Here is a 21784-nt window from a genome sequence, read left to right as displayed (position 1 = left end):
TCACATTGCATTCTCCCTTCTTTGATATATCACTGTGATTCTTAAAAGAACACAGGTCATACTGGGATGGGGGGGTGCAGCATACAGCAGTTTGTCCTCATCTTACTTGACTGCATTTGCAATGAAACTTTTTACAAATAAGATCAACTGTTGAGTTGCTGGTTTGTCAGCTTCAGTGTAATGTGTATTTTAGGGTACTCAATTGATCCATCAAAAAGCAATATAGTTCTTCTCTTCTTTCTATTTTTCTTCTGCCTGGATATGTCAAGAAATGATTAAGTGGTATTCAAAATTGCACTCTGATTGTGAATTCTGCTCTGCTCAATGACATGCCATTGATTTTTTTCTACAGTTTTCACTGTTTTGGATTCTATGCATTTCCTTTTCTTCATTCAAGAAGAAACTTTTGCAGTTTCAACTGAGTCTCTGCGTGTCAAACCCTCATCTCCTTCCATCTGAGTCCCGTGTTCACACAAAGTGCAATCTGAAGTTTTCATCAGCAAATCCAATGCGCTAGCACTCCATTTCCTACTAGATTCCACTGAGGACAGAATGGAGGTTTTTCCTATGTGGAAGAGGAGAAAGAGAAACACTGTGTTGCCAAGGTAAGATTAGCCACCTTTGTCTGATGTAGACATGTCATTGCATTTGTTTCTTTTTTAAATCGACATCAGATGCTCAATTCCTACTATCTACCTTGTGGATGACTTACAGATTTTCTTTTCTGGTTGAATTTCAACTTCAACTCTAGTAACAATTGATATCTGCTTCAATAGGGGTTTCAAAATGTCCAAAACTGCCTGTTTGTTCTGACCAAAAAAAAAAAGATGCCTTGTTGTTGTCAGATCATCAATCTCACATTAATCCAAGTATCCAAGTAGAACTCAAGTATCCCTTAAAATGGGTTGTGGGATTGCAATGAGCAGATGTCTTAAGGAAGTGCATCCTGACACATGTTTGTGTGTGTGTGTGTGTGTGTGTGTGTGTGTGTGTGTATGTGTGTGTGTGTGTGTTTTCTAGTTCCCTTCAATAGAACTCAAAAACCTAGAAAAAATTCTTGATGTAAGCTTGCTAATTACTAGGTGTGTGATAAATTCATCCTACTGTAACAGGCTTAAATAGGTACAGGTTTCTAGAACCAAAGAAAGGAGAATATGGGGCTAGGATTTTAAAAATAAACATTGTGCATTATAAACTTTAAGAAAGCATGCACATGTATTCATTCAGCACAGCTCTTTCCATTGATTTAATTTAACAGTAAAAGCCAGCTAATGATTCTCTAACATGTCCTATATTATTCATGAGCCTTTGAAAGTATGAATGCCTTGTTACAGCAATTCTTTTGATTTAAACAATGTCCATAATACAGAAAAACATAGAAATACAATCCACAACTCCATAGTGTTGATTAGATCAAACCAAACCCAATGTCTCCATGCTTGAGAAATTCGGATACAGCATTTAAACTTCAACATGACTAAAAGTTGCAAGGTGTCTAACACAAATGCTCCATTTATCTGAAAATGGTTCAACCCAGTTCCCTAAACTAACTTAGCTAATGCAAACACCCTTGGTGGAAGAACTTCTCCTTGTGTCTGTAACCCTGTACTCCAATTGGCTTGGCATGCCTTTTCCTCTTTTCCTACTATTTCCACCCTTGCCTAAATTGTGTAATAAAACCTTTGCCAGTCTTTTACTTTTACATCATATGAAAATTCTTTTTTCTGATGCATTCAAGACCATGAATACGATAAGTAATTAATTTAAAAATTTCCTGAATCAAACTTTCCTCTACCCATCTCCAGTGACAGAAGTCTGGCAAACCAGCCAAAAGGTTGAATTGCTCCTGCATCATCAGGGAAAATCAACAGGTAGCAGGCAGAGCATTGCCATCAAATTAATGTGATTTCCTCTTTTCTCTGTTTTGCTTGTGTGTTTCTTTTCCACTGTACCTTATGAGGTATTCTGATGCAATTTGGAGCTCTCCTACTCTTTATTTCGTCTTTGACAATTTGCCTTTTCAAAAAAAAAGAGCTTCACATAAAAGCTCCAACGATAAGTCCCCATTGGATGCTAAAGATTTTGTGCCTCGGTGAGATAGGATGTGTCAAGACAGGTGGAACAGACCCTTGCTCAATTATGCCAGTTGTTGGTTTTTTCATACAAAACTGAAAGATTTCCTTCTGAGAACCAGTGGAACCCTACAGCATTTGGGGTAATGCCAAGGAGACTTTGATCCAACTCACCTTATAGCACATTCCTGAATCCTAGGATGGGAAGAACATACCCAACTTGTACCGAAAGTATAAAGAAATGAACAGTTTCATCATACCTGAACCACTCAGCTCCCCATAGTCTGAGATAATATGACACACATAAGGTGGGATATCTATTTTTTTTTTGGAAAAATACATCCCTAATCCACAAACTTTTAGATGCCAAACATCAAACTCTTAGGATAGAATCTCTTCCATAGTATGCCTTTCAATCTTGCCACTATTCACAATAAGATGTTAAATCATAACAACTTCTTTATCTCTAACTTCCTCCTCTTGTACTCTTTTTTTGTTGGGGGACCACTGGGGTTTCAACTCAGGCCTCATGTTTGGTTGTATATCTATATGACTTGAGCCACTGTGACTGCCCATTTCTCATGATGTGATTTTGCATATAGGGTCTTGGGAATATTTGTTCAGGACTAGTTTTTGCCTCCTGATTAGCAAGCATTTCTGGGGTGAGCCACCAGTGACTGGCCCTCCCCTTATATTCTTGAGATCACACCACCTAATGCCAAGCTTCTAAGTCTATCAAAATTTTGGCTACTTACTGTGTTTATTCTTTTTACCACATGGGAGGATTCATAAGTTCACTTTTTTGCCTTACTAGGTTCTTTTATACAGATTATTAGAGAATATTATTGCTTTAGAATTCCTTAACTTGGGAAACCATTTGTAAAACATTATAATTAGTATAGGATTGGTATACAGGGGATTCCAGTGTAATATTTCCATATATGCACTTATTATACCCAAATTTGGTCCATTCCTTCAGTTATTGTCCCTCTACTCCTTTCTTCTTCTTAAAGTAACTTCAACACATTTCAATTTTGCATATTCACATTGTACAGAAAATACTTCAAGTATAGTCATTCCTCCTTAACTTCTTTTTTACTGCCACCCCTGTTACTGCAGTACACTTAACATGATGTGTTTTTCATTCCTCTTCTTGATTGTTTAAGCATCTGTTCCTGGTTCATTGGGGAATTTATCTTGATTATACCTGTAAATATATTATGCTTAAATCCGACTAACCCCTGCTCTACTCTTTATGAACCTTTTCCTCTTACTATTTTCCATTGGTTTCAGTGTGTTTAGTTGTGTCTTGTTCTTCAGAAACACTTTTAACACATGTCTTTTTTATCCCAAACTAAATTACAAGGTTGACATTAGGTTGTTAACTCTTGGTATATTCTATCTCCCTTCTTCATTCTTGCTTATACTAAGAGAGTTTTGATGTTTAAGGTCATTTTAAAGTTTTTTTTAATCTTAGACAATCTAAGCTAAAATGAAACAATTTATGGCTCTTGAACCTATATAAACCAGAAAATTCTTTAAAAGTCCCTTTTCAGGGACTCCTGTTCATTTTTAACTAAAAAAGCCTTTAAATTAATAACACTAAAAATAAATTGTTTGGTAAAGAAAAATAGATTTTCACTGTAATATGAAATGCTCTACAGTCTACTTCCAAAATAGCTAGAATCATAAGCTCAGAAATGACTAATGACAGAATATAATAAAATTGTTATTTTATTCATAGTTTCCAACATATGTTAAGCATGTCTTGCACTTTTTTGATCTGTGCAAAGATTCCTTAAAACAATTTAATGCTCAGTCATTCAGTGTGCATTCATGGATATAGTCATATATATGTTTATTCATATATAGAGTGCATTTGAGAAAATATTTGGAAATTACAAGTTTATAGAAAATGTAAAAGATAGTGGAAATGTGTGACTTAATTTGGAGAATGATAATCCTTCAAAAGGGACTGTCTTTCCATTTAATTCTTTCATATAAAACATTATCAGATTTCAGTTTGTCAACCATAGCAGCTACCTTGTACATGATTATGGGGATTTTGTTATATTGCTGAGATTATAGTACGGAGATCTTTTGCTATTATTAAAGGAAAATATTGGAAAAATTATGTTTCAGATTTAATCTAAAGCTATCAAAAAGGCAAAGATTTTTGGTTGTCCTTGATACCACAGATTCCAGTGTTACACACAAAAGGTAAAATAGTTACCAAATAAGCAGTCTACTGAGGTAGAGTGATGATAGGGTAGATAAGGAATATGGTATTTTTACATTTGTAAATTTTAGGGTAGATTAATAACATCATTATTATTGTTGAAAGAAACAGAGACAATTTAACATTTCAAAAATAACTAAATGTTCTCAGGATATACTGAGTTGTTAGAACTTGGAAATGCAACAGTATGGCCATAATAAAGTTGTTTTTTTAGTACATTAGAAATATTTAAATAAAACAAATTGACAACCTGAAAAACAATCTCACTAATTAGACAGCATTGAAAATGGTCACTTTTTATAGTTAATACTAATAGTCCTTTAATGTGTACTGTGTATTTAGGATATAGTTCAAATCCCTGAATATCCTAATGCTGTTTTCTGTTTGGTTAAGTATCATTTACCTTAGCTCAAAGTCATAACCATCTGGTCTTCTATTACCACTTGTATCATAGTCAGAAAAAGCACTTCTGTGTAGGAAGAGAAATCATCACATTGAAAGGGCTTGTTTATAATAAGCTGCTGATACACTAAGTCCTTATGTCATTTAAATAGAAGAAGTACCTAATAATGTCACTTATTACAACTAGGATAGCTAAATAAGGGACTTGCTTTTTTGCAGACTATAGTGATAAAAACCTGTGCTACACATCCATTCCTCAGCAACGGCTCCCAGGATAATCAATCATAGCAGCCTGCTAATGCCTTGATTGCAGCTAATGTGGAGGAAATATGTTTACTCTTTCGCTAAAGTGAAGGTTCACTGCGGCGATGACGTGACTTTTTCATCCTATGGCTAACACAATTCTGAAGATAAATTTGACTTATTGTTACTAGTCTGAGTTGTTTTCATTCAGAAGTTAGCATTAAAGAATCATCTTTTAGGCCCCTCAAGTATTTTTTGATGTGGTCTTTGAACATTTTCAATAATATGAACTTAGTTTAATATGTGGCTTATAGAATTTTATTTGGTAGTAATATGTTTTATTTTAATGTGTTTAAAATTATGTGTATGTATATATGAACATCAACATTTGTACTTACATAGTAGCCAGTTGTCTTGAAATTAATGTATGTTGCTCACCTGAAAGTATTTTAACAATCAAACTTAGAAAGCCAGTAATATTGGTATAAATCTGAGAGGCAGAATATGATTCAGTAAAATGGAACTATTTTTAATCTGCAAGTTATCTGAGACCTCCTTACTTTTAGATTGTCCAGAAGTAATTGGGAAAAATGAAAGACTGAATACTGCTGTTCAGATGAACATCTGATCAGATTCCAAACTCAGTTGCTATCAAAGAGAATACATTCCAGGTGTCATTTGGCTTCCTGATCTTGTACAGTCCTCTTTACTAGGTCTGTTGAAGAAACTACTATTAATTAGGTGGAATATGTTCAAATGTTTTGGAATAAGCAACTAAATGAAATTCTTGTGTTACCATTTGGATGATTAAAATATGATAGGTTAATTTTGGTTTTCTGTGTGTGACCCACTTAATCTTAGCCTGTAAAAGTACCAAACACTATACCAAATTTTCTTTACTTAAAATAAGAATGGAAAAGAATAACTTATAAAAAGAATTACACGTTCTGAAACAGTTGTACATGCTAAATCAGCAAGAAATTTTTGGCATTACAAGTCACCATACTGCCAAGCTAGAGAGAATTCTCCTCCTGTGTTAGAATTTTTGTAATTACTTTAAAAGAGCATGTGAATCACATGGTACAACTAGTGCTTGCACCTTCAGCAAAAACACATGCAAAGCCAACAGCAAAAGAAGACTATATACAATTCAAGAAAATACTTACAACTATAGGGAAGTAATTAATTTAAAGATATAACAGGATTATCTGCTTTCTGTACATTATGTTTATGAATCTCTAAAATAATAAGTATTAGAGAAGCTTTGTATCATGTGATGAGAATTGAAATTTGACCTGACTTTTCTTATTTAAACAAAATCAAGGTAGGTCTGGGGACATAACTGGTAAGGACCAAACCTAGATTCAGGCATCTTCCTTAAGAGATTTGCAAGAGGAGACAAAAGGTGGAATGAAAGAGAATACTTAAATGGCCTTCAGGAGGCTATAGTTGTAGGCCAAATTTGCCAGATCTTAACCTCTCAACTTTCCTTTTCTTTAATTTATGCAAGCATTCATTAATTCCAAGACAATTACTAAGCACTTACTTGAGGTCAGTGCCCTGTTAGCTGAGGGTGGATCAAGTCCTGGCCCTCAGCAATGTCCAATAGAACTTTCTGAAAGAATGGAAATATTCTGTGTCTGCACTGCACAGCCTGGTAGCCACTAAGCATATGTTGCAATTAAGCCTTATGAAATGTGGCTAGTGTGATTGAGGAAGTGAGTTCCCAGTTTTTAATACAATTTTTAAATTTAAATAGACATATGTATGACTAGCGGCTACTGTTTTAGGAGCTTTAATCAAGTTGGAGGAATAAAGAATTACAGTATGGCGTCATAGAATTATTCACAGGGAGGTATGATAAAAGGATGTTTTTCCAGGTTGGAATAGAGAGGAATATTTTAGCAAAGGGAGGTAAACCTGAGATTGAAGTTTCAGAGAATATACAGAGTTTACCAAAGCAAGCAGTATATTTTCTTAAGGGCTAGAAGTAAGAAGGTACTGTGGGGAATTACCAAAAGTAAATTCCTATGTATGGATCAGGTAGTAGGAGGAGTGGGTAGGGATAACAATGAAAAGGTAAACACAGTACCTTTTATGTCTCAAGCAGGGAAATAGTATGATGAGATTGAATTTTTGAAAGATCACTCTGGCATTAATGTAGACTAATAGAGGATGGTTTGGAGTAGAAGCTCTTAGAGGCAGGGAGTCCAGGTGAAAGGCTGTGAATGAACCATAACTGAGATAATAACTTTGAGAATGGAAAGAAGTACAAAGATTACAGCATGATTAAAGACATATCTAGATAAGATTGGATGCTGGAAGAAAGAAAAACTGGAAGAGCTTATAAATGACACCCAAGTTACTAGCTTTAACAGTAGGGGTAGGTTGTTAAAAATAAATAAATAATAGGGATGTGGAGAGGAGTGTTTGGGAACTGGAGACAAGATACATTCAGTTTTGTACAAGTTTAGGAATCTAAGTCTAAGATAGGTTGTATTTTAAATTAATACAAAGGCCTTTAAATTATTTCAGCACATGGCAAAAAACCCAGTGTTTTCCTAAAATGCCATCTGAATGTTTTGTTATTTCTTCCTTGATATCTTCCTTTCATGGTACCTCAATCAAAACAATGTTTTGATGATCTCAGCCCTAGGACATCAGTATTGGCTTTTAAAGACCTTTATTTATTCTCTTTGTATCAGTCATGTTAAAAAAAAATGTCATCTGTATATCATCTGCCTTGCAATTTTACTCATAAGGCTAGATTGCATTCTAATTAATATGTATGGTCTAGAACATTAGAGTTGTGTTTTGATGAATAAAAAACAAGTGGAAGAATCTGTCAAAGAAAAGTGTGGAACAATGCCTTTTAAAAAATGCATCAGTGACATCAAGTACAAAAAGACCTATATATTTAATTTTAATTATTCAATGTTTTGGAGTATGGACTCTTTTCTACTGGTGACCTTCCATTTCTAACAGCACTTCAGAAAATTTGTTGTCTATACATATGTATATGGAAGTATCACAAGGAAACTCCTTGTGTAGCTACACTTATCTCAGACAAGCTAAAATGTCATGTTTTTCTTTTTATCTTTTCTCTTTTTCCTTCTACAAAATTGGAGAACAAGAGATAGGGCAGGTCCTGCCCAGGGGCCTGGCAGCAGAGTTGGGGGGAGATGACAGGGGAAAGGGGCTAAGAAGGTGAATAGGGTGCAAAAAATGTGTACACATATATGTAAATGCAAAAATGATACCTGTTAAGTATTTCAGGAATTGGGGAGGGGTAAAGGATAATGGTAGAAGGGGATGAATTCAAGTATAATATATTTGATATACTGTAAGAACTGTAAATGCCACAGTGTATCCCCCACCCAGCACAACAATAAAGGGAAAAAAAAGAAGTAAACAAATCTTTGAAAACAAGAGAGAGAGAAATGCAGGGAACTAGAAAATTTATTGAGATATTTTAAGTTGAGTGAAAATTAAAAGAAATCTGTTTTCTGGCCAATCTTTTTTTTAAAAAAAAACTTTTTTTTTAGCATTTTAAAAAACATTTTAGCATATCTTTGTTGTCCAGGGGGGTTTCATTGTCACATTTCCTTATATGCTTACAATGTACCTTGGTTAGATTCATCCCCTCCATTGTTCTCTCTCATCCCCCTCACGGCTACTTAAAATAATTTCAACAAGTGTCATTATTCCATTTTCATACAAGTATATAAAGTACTTCAGCCTTATTCCCCCTCATTTCCCCTCTCCATTTATCTTCTCTCTTCCCACTGTAAATACTTCCTAACAGGATGTTTTCACATCCCAGTCTTTCATTTTTCAAGAGTATAGTCCTTATTCAAAGGGATTTCACCATGTTTCACCCCAAAATACGTTGTACTTTAATCAGATTAACCCCCTCTGTTACTCTCCCTTATCCTTTCTCCCCTCTTCTTTTCAGTCCACAGCTTTCAATATGTTTCCTTATGCTTCTGGCCAATCTGAATATGAGGCAGTTATGCACAAGGGGCAATAGGAAACTGAAAAGAGCTACAGAGATTCATCTGTAGCAATAAATTTGTATGGAGGTGAGTTTGGACTTTGAGAATTATGTGAAGTGCCAAGAATTAAATTTCAAGTGGAAGCATCAGTACATATTTTATGCAGTATGCATCTGATTTACTCACTGTTTAGACTTGTTTTTCTGAGAGCACAAGAAACTCATTATTTTAACACTTACCACTATATCTACTAACTCTGAAATACCCTGTGTTATATTAGGTTAAGCTCATTTTCTATAATATGAGAACACTAGTGTAGATCAGGCTGCATTAAAATAAAAAGTTCAGAAATAGTAACAGAGTGAGATTACCAAATGCTTCTTATTAATGGATTGATTTGCAATTCTGGGGATTGAACCTAAAATGCTTCTTTTAAATACTAATCCCAAGCACAGCAGTCAATATTGTATTTCCAAAGATAATTTTTAAAAATTCAGAGGGTAAAACGATTCGTTGTTTTAAGAGTGAGCCATTAGTATTAAGATGGCTTAGAGGGGAAGACCTATATATTTAATCCCAACACTCTTCTCCTCAGTCCGCCTCCTGATTAGTTAGTAAATGGTTCGGAAGGAATGAATACTTTGTAAGAAAGGATCTAAGCATTCAAAACTTGAGAAACATTGCTTGACAAAGATGCCTATTAAAAAAATTAAAATGTTAGTCTTTATTATCTACCTTGGGTGGTCTGATCTTAAAAACTGAATTTCATTGAGTTGGTTATAATAATAATATGAAACTTATTAAAATTAATGCACATTTTAAATTATACCAGAATCAATTTATCTATCCATCTATCTTTTATTTTTGGTGATGCTTGAGTTTGAATTTAGGGCCTCATACTTGCTAGACAGGTGCTCTTACCACTTGAGCCACACCTCTAGCCCTACCAGATTCAGTTTAAAGACTTGGCTAGCACCAGAGTTATAGGATTGAGTACAGTGTAAAAGAAAGTAACTGAAAACATAAAGTAAAATTGCAAAGCACAATTCACTTTTCAGAGAACTAGGAAAACAGGTATCATTCATACCAGCAGCTCAAGCAACTGCTAGCTACATGCCCTTATTGAGTGCCTGAGAGAAGCCAGAAGCCATCTGTTATACTTAATTTGGTTCTTAAAGTAGTCTCTAAGGTAATGATTAGTTTCAGTTGTTAGATAATGTTTAAGTAACTAGAACAAGGGACTGAACTAATATGTTGCAGAGCTACATTTTGAACCCATGACTGTTATTTTGTGGACTGTATTTTTAACCACTAAAAAAAACTGTATTTTAACTCTAAGCAACCCATCAGAGATTACTGTTCTGACTGGGTGATGATAGTATTTAGGGAGATATGGAGCTCAACTTTGAATACTATGAGAATAAGCGCATAGAGTCTTAGAATAAGCTCTAAACCTACTCAGCAGGGAGAACCTGCTCGTAAAAGCATACTTCCAATTATTCTCTTGTTCTGTAGGGCTAGCCTACTGAAACGTGTGTTCTTCTTGGGGTGACTTGCTGAGGTAGCACCATTTTGAAGAGAAGGGCAACAACAGAAATGACATGGATTGGATAGTAATAAGGCAGAATTTAAGTAGAGAGAAAAAGAAGTAGGATAGCATAAAAATAATGCTGAAAATAAAACTGAAATAGTCAGTTAGTAATTACTCAGTGCCTGGTCCTTATAAATATAATCATTTTATCTTACATCTAGCATTTGGAAGCATTTCTATCAGGACTTCAAATAGTCTATTGCCTTAATTAGCTCAGGTAAACAGAATGTGGGCAAGAAGTTACGGCAAAGAGAACATCAATAAAATAGAGTATTAGCAGAATCATTCTTCGGGTTTGCTTTGTAAGATACACATGACTGGCACTTGAGACACTCCCATTTTTTAAAAAAGATTAATGTTTTCTTGGCTTTGTGTTCTAGAAAACTCTCCTAATTTACTGCCACAGAGATTTAATTTTTCTTTTTTACACATATTTTTTGTTTGTAGCTTTTACTAGTGTTATGAGAAGGGTAAACAATTTTTTTTTACATTTTTTACAAATATTGTTTATTTTAATGAAGCTGGTACAATGTCCATTTAAAACCCATGTCCCAGGTCAAAAAGTACAAATAAAATCAAAAGGAGCAGTGTTCTGTCTGATACACTTCTGTGTGAATAACTGTATTAACTGGTAATGAAAATTAGAACTTTTCTGGGTTCTCCAGACAAGATTTTTTAATCGTATGGTTTTCTCTTCAGTGAAGGCAAACCTGATATTCCTCTTCTTTTGGTCCAGACCCTCAGACTTTAAAAGTAGCTTCAAGTTAAGGAAAGGTCATCTCCCCACAGTTCAGTTCTATGAAAAAACTTCCATCTCCCACTGAAAGTCATAGTCCAGGAGTGAAGCATTCACATGCTAGAACTTCAGGGCCAATTAATAAATCATTTTGAACAATCGCATTGGTTGATCTTATCACCACAAACCTGAAAATGCACAGCACTGAAAAAAATGGCCTGTCTGTGCACACGTGTAATTTTTTAAAGGAGAGGGTAATATAAAGGGGCTGAGGATTGATCACCAAAAATCAGCACAATGACAACAAATGATAATGAATAATGAGCACTAGAATTCAAATTACCAGATATTTTAAAAAGATGGAGTGCAAGTATTCAATCATGTTTTGAACACCACATTACAAAAGAACTATTTTTAAAAATAAAAAAGGATTGAGGGAAAAGAAAAAAAATCTGTCGAATGACCCCCATTTCTTCCTGATAAACTTCCATCACATCTTCTTCCTCCAGTCTCAGTTCTTTTGGAGTATGATTATCAGCAAATCTCTGATCTTCAAAGAGAAACCTGAATGAATTCATTGGACCTCCCTGTCTTTGACAGTATGATTCCTTGAGTTTCTTGAGATGTGTTGTCATTTTCACTTTCAAGTGTATCTCACTGGTATCCTGTCCAGTGACTTTGAGTTTAATATACTCTCCTTCCTTCTTATACCCCACACCCTCAGTTGAAGGTTTTGCCTCCTGGTCGGACATAGTAAGGGTGGCTTCACCAGGGGTATCCACACAGCAGCAGCCTCAGGCAGGTAGAACCTGGCTCCAGGGTTTACAGCCTCCCTTCCCCACAGCACAACACCAATACTGAGGCTGCAGGGACTTCCAGCTATGCCAACAATTATTTACTGATGGTCTTTCTAATTTTGCTGTTATCTGAGTTATCTGTTATCTGGGTTTTGTGAAGTCCTTTTAGAATAATATTGTTAATAGTTATTTCATTTCCAAATATCCTCTCTAGTAGGATCTTACTATGGCTGCATTTTAAGTATATGTCATCATTGTATGCATTAGCCACAGAGAGATATAGAAATTTGGCTTGACACTGCCTATTTCGAAGACAGTAACATAAAAACCAATTATATGGCTAAGAATTTTTAGAATAAAATGACATCTTATGCATGCACATTCACCAGATGGACTTTTTCCTCAGGCAAGGAAATGATCCATTTTGTATTTTACTGATTATTCCTTTAGACATAAAATGACATCTTTAATATGTGTAAAAAATGAAATACTTTTAAGACTAAAGTGTCATTGATAAATCACTCCCATTTTCTTTTGCTAAAAAGAAACAAAATGGCTTTATCTGAATACTTTCATATAATGTGTATGGCTCTTTTTCCTATGCATTACAGAAAATGTAAAAAGAAAATAGTTCAAGTTTCTCTTCTTGCCTTTATGATTTTTGTTGGGTTCTTTAATGACTATTTTTCCTTTTCTTTGCTGTCATTTTGGAAGAAGTGGGAGTGATAGGGCCAGTGCACACCTACTTTGCTTGTTGTAAACTGTGAAGTATGTGGCAAATAAAAGGTTAATTTAAAAAAACCATTTCTTAGGAATTTTTTTGAAACTTTTGAAGGTTTAAACATACAAATATCTTACTTCTTAGAACATTTTCTTAATTAGATGGTCCTTGCCTAATCATGAATTTGATTACAGTTTACTAAATGTGTTATTTGATGTTGTGGAATCTTTATCAGATTTCACTTGAATCCAGAAAGGTAACACCTGTGGGTTCCCTCACAAAGCCTCTTTTGTTAAATGGACACCCGCAGGCCATGAGGCAATTACATTTTGTTGCTTGCACTGAAAAGGAGGTACTTAACTAGACATCAGTAAGTATAGCTAAGAACTAGAGGCTGGATTCTTTTGTCCAGCTCTGAGATCAGGTTTTATCATGGCTCAGGAAGTAAACTTCTGACGTAGAAATGCAAAGCAAGAGTGATTTAAAGGTTCTTTCAGTGCTTTAAAATTTTTGCTCTCAAGTTAGATAGCTTGACAGATTTATAATATTATAAAAAAATTATTGAAGGTTGTGATTATGAGAAGCAACATAAAGAAATGGAATTAGGAATTTGTGAGACATTTAATTATGTATTTATTGGCGTGTTTTTCTGCCATAGTTGTAAAGTTATCACAGCTTTTAAAATACATTTTATCTACACTCCTATACTGTTCATACTTTATTATATATAGTGTTGACATAGAATCCTTTTTCTTTCATCTGGTTCAATTTTTTTTTCTTTTATTATTCACATGTGCATACAAGGCTTGGGTCATTTCTCCCCCCTGCCCCCACCCCCTCCCTTACCACCCACTCTGCCCCTCCCTCTCCCCCCACCCCCTCAATACCCAGCAGAAACTATTTTGCCCTTATCTCTAATTTTGTTGTAGAGAGAGTATAAGCCATAATAGGAAGGAACAAGGGTTTTTGCTGGTTGAGATAAGGATAGCTATACAGGGAGTTGACTCACATTAATTTCCTGTGCGTGTGTGTTACCTTCTAGGTTAATTCTTTTTTATCTCACCTTTTCTCTAGTTCCTGGTCCCCTTTTCCTATTGGCCTTGAATTTTTTTTTTTTTTGGCAGCATTAGAATTGGCATTTTTATGTGATAACCAGTAGGTTAATCTAACAGACAATAACTGTTTTGAGCTAGAAAGGAAATTTTTGTTATCTTCCCTGCCTATTCCATATGAGAAAAGTCAGGTTTTGTGTTTCAGACCTAAACCAAAGCTGCACTGAACTTTATGTGTAAATGAGATCTCTCTGCTAGACTACTATTATAGTCATTTAGAGATGGGCGGGGCGGGGGAGGGGTTACAGTACTGGTAACATTTGCTTGTATTATTCAAAGAGGCAGAGCCTCTGTATGGATTGGAAGTTACCTCTCTTTTTACAGTACTAGAGACCAAAAAAAAAAAAAGAAGAAAAACATTTTTTAATTCAACAAAGCCCTTTCTAGTTTTTATTGTAATAGACAGTGTTCCTTTTTAAAAGATACAACCATCAGGCCAAGCATGGTGGTGCATACCTCTTATCCTAGCACTGGAGAGGCTGAGGCAGGAAGGAAGATCATGGTTTCAAGGCCAGCCTGGACTACATAAGGAGAAACCTGCCTCTAAATAAACAAATAAACATTTTAAAAAGTATCACTGAAAAAAGTTAAAGTATTTTTGTGTGTAAACACTTTATCTAAATAATATACATTGTATTATAAATATGTAGATTTAAAAATATTTGAGCAAGTTGTTTTACATTTATATATTGTTCTACAGCTTATTTAAATTGACTATCAGAAATCTTTCAGTTTGTTTTGTGTTTCAATCATCTGTGTATTTTTATGTAAAAGAAATGTATTTCATTTAGCCTTACCTAGTGAAGAATATTTGCACTAAGTTGCCAATTCTGAGATGCAGATATTTCCATATGAACTTCTTACCAGTTCATGGTTGCATACTCGGTTTGGCAAGCCTTTTCTAGAGATCTTGACAGGAAATTTGTAAATAAAATCATCAATGATATGTCACTGAAGGAGACGCAAGGTACAGATGGCAAAGCACACCTTACATCAAAACTTTTAGTTCTCACCAAAATGATTCTCTTTATGTTGTTATCAAGTATGCTTTAAAAGGCTTTAGCTGCTTCTGGTAATGATGGAGTAGCTGGTAATGGACTTGCCCTCCTGCTTTAACTAGACCTGGGCACTAAGTGGTCTGTAATCCTACCTACTTGGGAGGCTCCCAGTTCAAGGCCAGCCCAGGCAAATAGTTCACAAGACCCTATCTATCTCCAAAATAACCAGAGCAAAACAGACTGGAGATGTGGTTCAAGTGGTAGAGCTCCTGCTTTGCAAGCACAAGGCCCTGAGTTCAAACTCCAGTCCCAACCAAACAAAAAAACAACTAGTCAGGTGCCAGTGGTTCACTCCTATAATCCTAGCTACTCAGGAGGCAGAGTTCAGGAGGCTCATGGTTCAAAGCTGGCCTGGGCAAATAGTTCATGAGACCCTATCTCGAAAAAACCCTTTACAGTAAAGGGCTGGTGGAGCGGATCAAGGTGTAGGTCCTGAGTTCAAGACCCAGTACTGCAAAACAAAACTAGGAACACCGGCAGGATTGTGCTCTTTGACTCAACCTAACAACCTGAAAACAAGGTTTGAAAGGAATAAACTGATCTGTACCAAACCAAACACCCCATTCCAGATTCAATACTCTCCAAGGACAGGCAATAAAATCCAGTCAACAAATGAATAGCTAGATAAATCACAAATTACTAGCTATGCAAAGCAGGAAAATGCAACCCATAATAAGAAATAAATCAACTAGCTGGGTGAAGCAGCTGATTACCCGTTATCTTAACTACTCAGAATACAGAGACCAGGAGGATCATGGATCAAGCCCATCTGCTGCAAACAGTTAGGGAGACCCTATCTCAACCAATAAAAAAAGCAGTGCATGGTGGCACATGCCTGTCATCCTAGCTACTCAAGAAGTATAAATAGGAGTATCGTGGATAAGGCTGGCTTAGGCATAAATGCAAGATCTTATATCAAAAATAACCAGAGCAAAATAGGTTGGGGGCATGGCTCAATGGTAGAGTGCCTGCTTTGCAAGCACAAGGCCCCAAGTTCAAAACCCCAGTACTGCCAAAAAAAAGTAAATCAGTTAAATAGGCCCAGTATGACAGAGATGATAGAATTAATGGATAAGCACTCTAAAATACCATTTTAAAATATTTTCAAAGATCTAGGGGGAAAAGTGAACACAACAAAGAAACTGTAAATGTAACAAAGAACCAAATACCGTTTCTATAGTTTGAAAATGTATTAGATGGTCTTTACAGCAGTAGAAACTGCAAAAGAAAAGGTCAGTGATTTTGAAGACATAGCAATAAAAAACATACAAATTGAAGGAAAATGTCTAGGAAAAACTGAATAGGTTTAGTAATCTATACGACAGTATTAAACAGACTAACATACATGGTATAGATGTTCCAGGATAATGAGTGAAAAAGAAGGCAATCTATATTTTTTTCCCCCAAAATTTGGTCAAAACTGTAAACCAGACACCCAAGAAGTTCAGATAAAATAAATTTGAGGAAAATAATCAAATTGCAAAGAGCTGCTGATAAAGAGAAAACAAATAGAGAAAAGACTCATGAAGCGCAATGTGAGAACAAAGAATTTTTGCTGACCTCTCATCATAAAGAGAATTAGAAGACAGTGAAATGTTGGGGAGGGGAAGGAATACACTCAATTGAGACTCTACACATAGCAAAATGTCTTTCAAAAATGGGGAAATAAAGATATTTTTAAGCAAAAACTTGAGAGAACTTTTAAGAAAGCCTAAAAGTTGTTAGTAGTTAATACTATAGGACTTGTTAAAAGACGTTCTCAAACTGAAGGACAAAGCTAGGACATGGAAATACAAACTTACAACAGCAAAGAACACTAGCATGCTAAACGTGGATGAATACACAAGAAACACATGGCTTAATTTCTTTTTTTTCTTTTTGTAGTGCTTGGGATCAAACCCAGGACTTCAGACATACTAGGCAAGTGCTCTACCACTGAGCCACATCCCCAGCTTGTTTTTGTTTTTAAGTTCCTCAAATACTGTGTTAACTAAAAAAAAAAAAAAATTAATACCAAGTGCTACGGAGCAACAGACACAACCATACTCTGCTGTTGGAAGTATAAAATAGTATAACTTTGGAAAACTTTGGTAGCTTCCTTTAAGGTTAAAAACACATTTAATGACAACCCAGAAATTATACTTGTAGGTATTTTTAAGTATATTGTTTCCCTTTCTTCAGTACACAGGTTTGAACTCAGAGCTTCACACTTGCTACTGCAGGTGCTCTATCACCTGAGCCACTCAGCCACTCCATCCCCTTATGGATTTACTGCAAAGAAACAGACTTGTGTATGAATGCCCACAGTGCTTTATTTATCATAGCTCCAATCTACAAATCACCAAATATTCGTGAATAGGTTCATGGATAAACATTGTGGTTTACAGCAGAACACTATATAGCAGTAAAAAAGGAACAAATGATTGATACATAAAACATAGATTAGGTATAAAATATTTATTAGTGAAAGAATCCAGACACAAAATAAGTATTTTGCAATTCCATTTAATGAAATTAAGAACATTCAAAACTAGAAAACTAGACTCTAGTAACAGAAAGTGGCTATGTAGACCCAGGTATTGAGGTCAGAAGTTAACTACAGAGGAACAGGAGGCAGCTTTTTTTCTTTGTCAGTACTGTGAGTTGAACACAGGGTCTTATGCTTGCTAGGCAGGGGCTCCACCACTTGAGCCACACCCCTCAGACCTTTTTGCTTTAGATTTTTTTTGGGGGGGTGGGTGGCAAGGGGGTAGGGTCTTATGTTTTCTGCCCAGTCTGAAAACACTGAGATCCTCCTATTTATGCTTCTCATTAGCTGGGACGATAAGTGTGTCATCACACCAGGCTATAGGTTGAAATGGGATCTTGTGAATGTTTTACCTGGGCTGGTCTTGAACTGTGATCTTCCTGATAGCTGGAATTAGAAGCATGACCAGCTCAGAAATGATAGAAGTATTTTGTGTGCTCATTGTTGTTGTGGTTACATGGGTCTATATATTTTTTGAAACTTAAATATTTTCAGCACTTAAAATGAATCCTAAACTTTTACTATATATAAAAATATACCTCTTTGAAATTGCTTTTTAAAATGAAATAAAGTATACACCATTTTTCCCCATACCAAAAAGTCATATACTTCTACAGTAGAATAATTTCAAACACGATGAATTTTTTACTAGTAAACTCAGTGACAGACGTAAGTCTGCAAGGATGACTGACTTTCAGAGATCCAGTCAGAGGTTTTCTCATTTCTAAGAGAAGTTTGCTTCTCTTAGAAAATGACGTTTCCTGATTTGTATGCTTCATGTGAAATATTAAGTCTGAGCTGTAGAGACTATCCTTTACTATAAACGATGCATGTTTCAGGTAAGGAGGAGCTAGCATGGCACGTATTTGCACCTATATCTTCTTCCATGGGACATCCATAACAGTATTTAACTGGTTATTTGAAAGATCAAGTGAAATTACACAAAACTCCACATGTGGGTACTGGTTTTCTTTACTATTCCTCTCTTTTGTTTTACCCTTTGCAATCAAGGACTAGATATAGAAGGCCGTGGTCATATTCCTCCAGAGGCTCCTAGTGAGATAGGTTCTGGGTTTCTTTTAGAAGATTCCTTTCTATATTTGTTAATTTTATTACCACTAAGATACTTCCATCATTGTATTTTGTTAATTTCTTTTCTGAATAAAAGGTAGCTGCTCAGAATTTACTTCTCATGGTAAATCCTAAGAAGGCGCCCTAAGAAGGGAACCACACTCAGTATCTTGTTAATTAAAAAAAAAAGTAAACTGCCACAAAAGCATTGTGCTTTAAAAGAATTTCTCTTACAGGTGTTTATCACCAACAAATACTTCAATAACAACTGTGGTTGAAGTTCTGTACAGAATTAAAATTATTTTTAAAAAGGAAAAGGAAAAAGAAGTAGTATACAGGTTAGAAAAAGAAAAGCTAAAAAAGTCCCTAAGTTTTCCTTGTATTTATACAGAGCCTCAAAACAAAATAAATGTGTTGTTTTCTTATTTGGCCTAATCTTCAAAAAACTAGGCTGTGAAAAATATTTGCAACAAGTGTTTCAAACCTGTCTATATCATGTAAAGAACATTTTCAGTTTGATAAGAAAATTATTAAGATCTTGAAGACTGCTATTTGCCAAAGCAGGTAGACTATTCATGTGTGATGAAATCTAATCAGAAAACGAACGCAGAGAGTTTGTTCTGCCACACGATTAATAAAAGCAGGGGAAAATACCATTAAAGAACTGAAGTATCAATTACATTAACAATTTTTTGTGTGTGTGTGCTGCTGGAGACCAAAGACAGTGTCTACATGTATGCTAGGCAAGAACACTTCCACTGAGCTACCCCACCCCATATATTGACAAAAATTTAAAAGATTCGAACCTATACCATTTGTAAGGATATATTCCAAAAGAATAGTTAAATGTTTAAAAAAAGAAAAAAGAGAGTATTAAAGCCTAACTATGACTCAAAATTGAGAAATCATGAAAAGCAAAAATTGGTAGGTGAAAAACTGGGAATAAATGTTTGCCATTCTTATCTCAAAGTGCAAATTTCCATAATATTTAAAGAGCTTCTATGAAATGAAGGAGACTAACCGACCTAATGATGGCAAGACATGGAGAGATTACAGAAAACAGACCATATATGTAGGCTTTTAAACACAAGATATTCATTCAGCCTCACTCAAACTAAAACAAAAGCAAAAACACAAAGGTACCATTTTTTTATAATCAGATTGGTAAAAATCTAGTAACAATGATAATAAAAGTAAAACTTGCCCCCAAAAAACATGACATTACTGTCTGCTGGCTCATTATATCATAAAATAGTAGAGTTACACAACAGCTAGGCACATAAAAAGATGTCACAAAACAGGACCCCAGCAAGGCTGACTTTATATGGTGAAAGTTCTAAACAGAGAATCTGGTATCTAGGCAGGCAAGTTTAGGGGAAACTTGATGGAGAGATGCAATGTATAAACCATGGGTCTTGGCTTATGCTCAGTGTGATGGACAGAGATCTCCCTATATTGTAAGTATGTTGCCTTATTAGTCTGTAGAATGTTTTGCTTTTGCTTTTTCTGGTATCCCGTACTAAGTCATACATATTACCTATTTTTAGAACTTAGGAACAAAGGTATTTTGAGAAACTGAAAACTTAAAACAAGATCTTCACCTTATAAAAGTAACACTTCAGAATTTGTTAATTACACACTGCTTTTCAAGTCCACTGTCTTGTTCATTTTTGTATGACCTGAGACACTCGTTTTTCTACTTGAGCAGTCTTGTGTTTCACTGCACTGTCCATTTTATTACATGAATAGGAAACAGCCTGGCTGTTGGCCTGAAGACCTATCATTGGTTTCATTAATAAAAATAAATAGTGTTATATTGATTTTCTTTTAGCAAACTTACATTCTTTTCCTACAAAATAGACATTTAAGTGGATCCAAATGCAAAGAGGGTTTTCGGAAAATATTTCTACATGATGCAAGACATTTCAGAATTATAATCTCTTCTGAAAAATGAAATAAAAAACTGCAGTCTCTCCTACTGAATTTTGTTGACTACAGTCAAGCAGTCTCTCCTATTGAATTTTGTTGACTACAGTCAAACTAAATTCCTTCCCAGTAGATTATTTGGGTTGGCCAATAATTCAACTTTTTTGGTTAACAAAAACTATATAATCAAAACTTTAAAAGAGCAATTTTAAAGACTGTGCCAAAGAGTAATTTTTAAATTTATATGATCCAGATATCAGTAAGCAAATCTCTCATGCTGAAGACATTTTTTAAAGCAATGCATTTTGTTCTAAATATGATTGTCATAGAGTGAAAAATTTAAACTTATTTACCAGCTATTACACAGGACATGTGGAGAGAGGGTCTTTTCATTTAGTAGATCACCATCATTAATTTTCAACTGATGATTTTATAATAGGTCCTTCTGGTTCCTGATGGTCATTATCAAAATATAATGCACTGAAGATATGGCCTGTACAAAGTAGAACAGAGATCTTAATTAGAATTCTGACAGGTCCACTCCAATAAAATGATGAGATTATTTGTAATTGATGTCACAATCAATTACCATTTGGTTCATCATGAGCACTCTAATAGGTCTGGTCTTGGTACTGGCCCCAGGATGGTGCTGAGTGAGCGGCTGCCCTGTTTATGCTGTTACTGAGACAAGGAGACACATTATCATCAGTGTCCTAATGACCTCTTTTGAAGATATTAATGACCCTGTCACACTGTTTTGATTTCTTATAACCTTAGTTTGGGGCTTGTATAACAAATTAATATTTGGGAACTATAGGATTAAAAGATCTTTTTGAAAGCTGAGACCTTTGACAGTAAACTTTATTTTACTGAAAGCAAAAATGCCAGTCTTAGAATTTTAGGTAGTTCTTAAAAGAAAATGTTAGGACAGTTCTCCCTACCTCCAAATGGCATATTTGGATTTTGTTTGTTTTGTTTTTTGAGACAAGGTCTTACTATATAGTGGGATTACAGTGTGTGGTACCAGGCTCAGCCTTTAAAATAGACATGCTTTAGAATGACAGAATCCAAATTAGGTTTTATGTCTTTATAGGGGTTCCTTTTCTTCACTAATTCTAGGTGCCAATGGGTCATGTTTGGCTAGAAGGTGATAACCTACAGAATTCTACAGATTCCAGGTACTATGGACCTATTCCATATGGACTAGTAAGAGGACGAATCTTCTTTAAGGTACAGTATTCTGCTTCACATGTAAGCTTTATTCTCTGAGCCAGAAAAAAAAAAAGTTTCTCTC

The 21784-nt window shown here is 35.1% G+C and overlaps 2 protein-coding genes and 1 pseudogene across 13 annotated transcripts in view; 1 reads left to right on the top strand and 2 right to left on the bottom strand.

Moving 5' to 3' along the window:
• Positions 1–21784, top strand: part of LOC109676735 (doublecortin domain-containing protein 1-like) — a 1027711-nt pseudogene that overhangs the window by 815222 nt on the left and 190705 nt on the right.
• The window catches only part of LOC109677192 (dnaJ homolog subfamily C member 24-like), a 929921-nt gene that overhangs the window by 860638 nt on the left and 47499 nt on the right, over positions 1–21784 (bottom strand). For 6 of the 12 annotated variants that reach the window (XM_074060656.1, XM_074060657.1, XM_074060648.1 and 3 more), the window contains exon 6: positions 20844–20983. The gene's annotated coding sequence lies outside the window, so the exon portion shown is untranslated. Of the gene's footprint in view, positions 1–14131; positions 21172–21784 lie in introns of those variants that run through there. The other 6 variants (XM_074060653.1, XM_074060654.1, XM_074060655.1 and 3 more) reach the window with 6 other exon arrangements.
• On the bottom strand, positions 579–13662 carry LOC141418784 (small ubiquitin-related modifier 1-like). Its single transcript, XM_074060659.1, has one exon. It carries the CDS (start codon positions 12028–12030, stop codon positions 11653–11655), a length of 378 nt encoding a protein of 125 aa, XP_073916760.1. The 5' UTR covers positions 12031–13662; the 3' UTR covers positions 579–11652.

This window comes from Castor canadensis, chromosome 18 (assembly GCF_047511655.1).
Source record: "Castor canadensis chromosome 18, mCasCan1.hap1v2, whole genome shotgun sequence".
NCBI lineage: Eukaryota > Metazoa > Chordata > Mammalia > Rodentia > Castoridae > Castor > Castor canadensis.
The sequence above is the reverse complement of the archived record's forward strand: the minus strand, read 5'-3'. Positions and strand labels throughout refer to the sequence as shown.

What these genes read in the sequence shown, in the direction of transcription:
- LOC141418784 (XM_074060659.1), bottom strand. Translation starts at nt 12,030, where the DNA reads ATGTCCGACCAGGAGGCAAAACCTTCAACTGAGGGTGTGGGGTATAAG.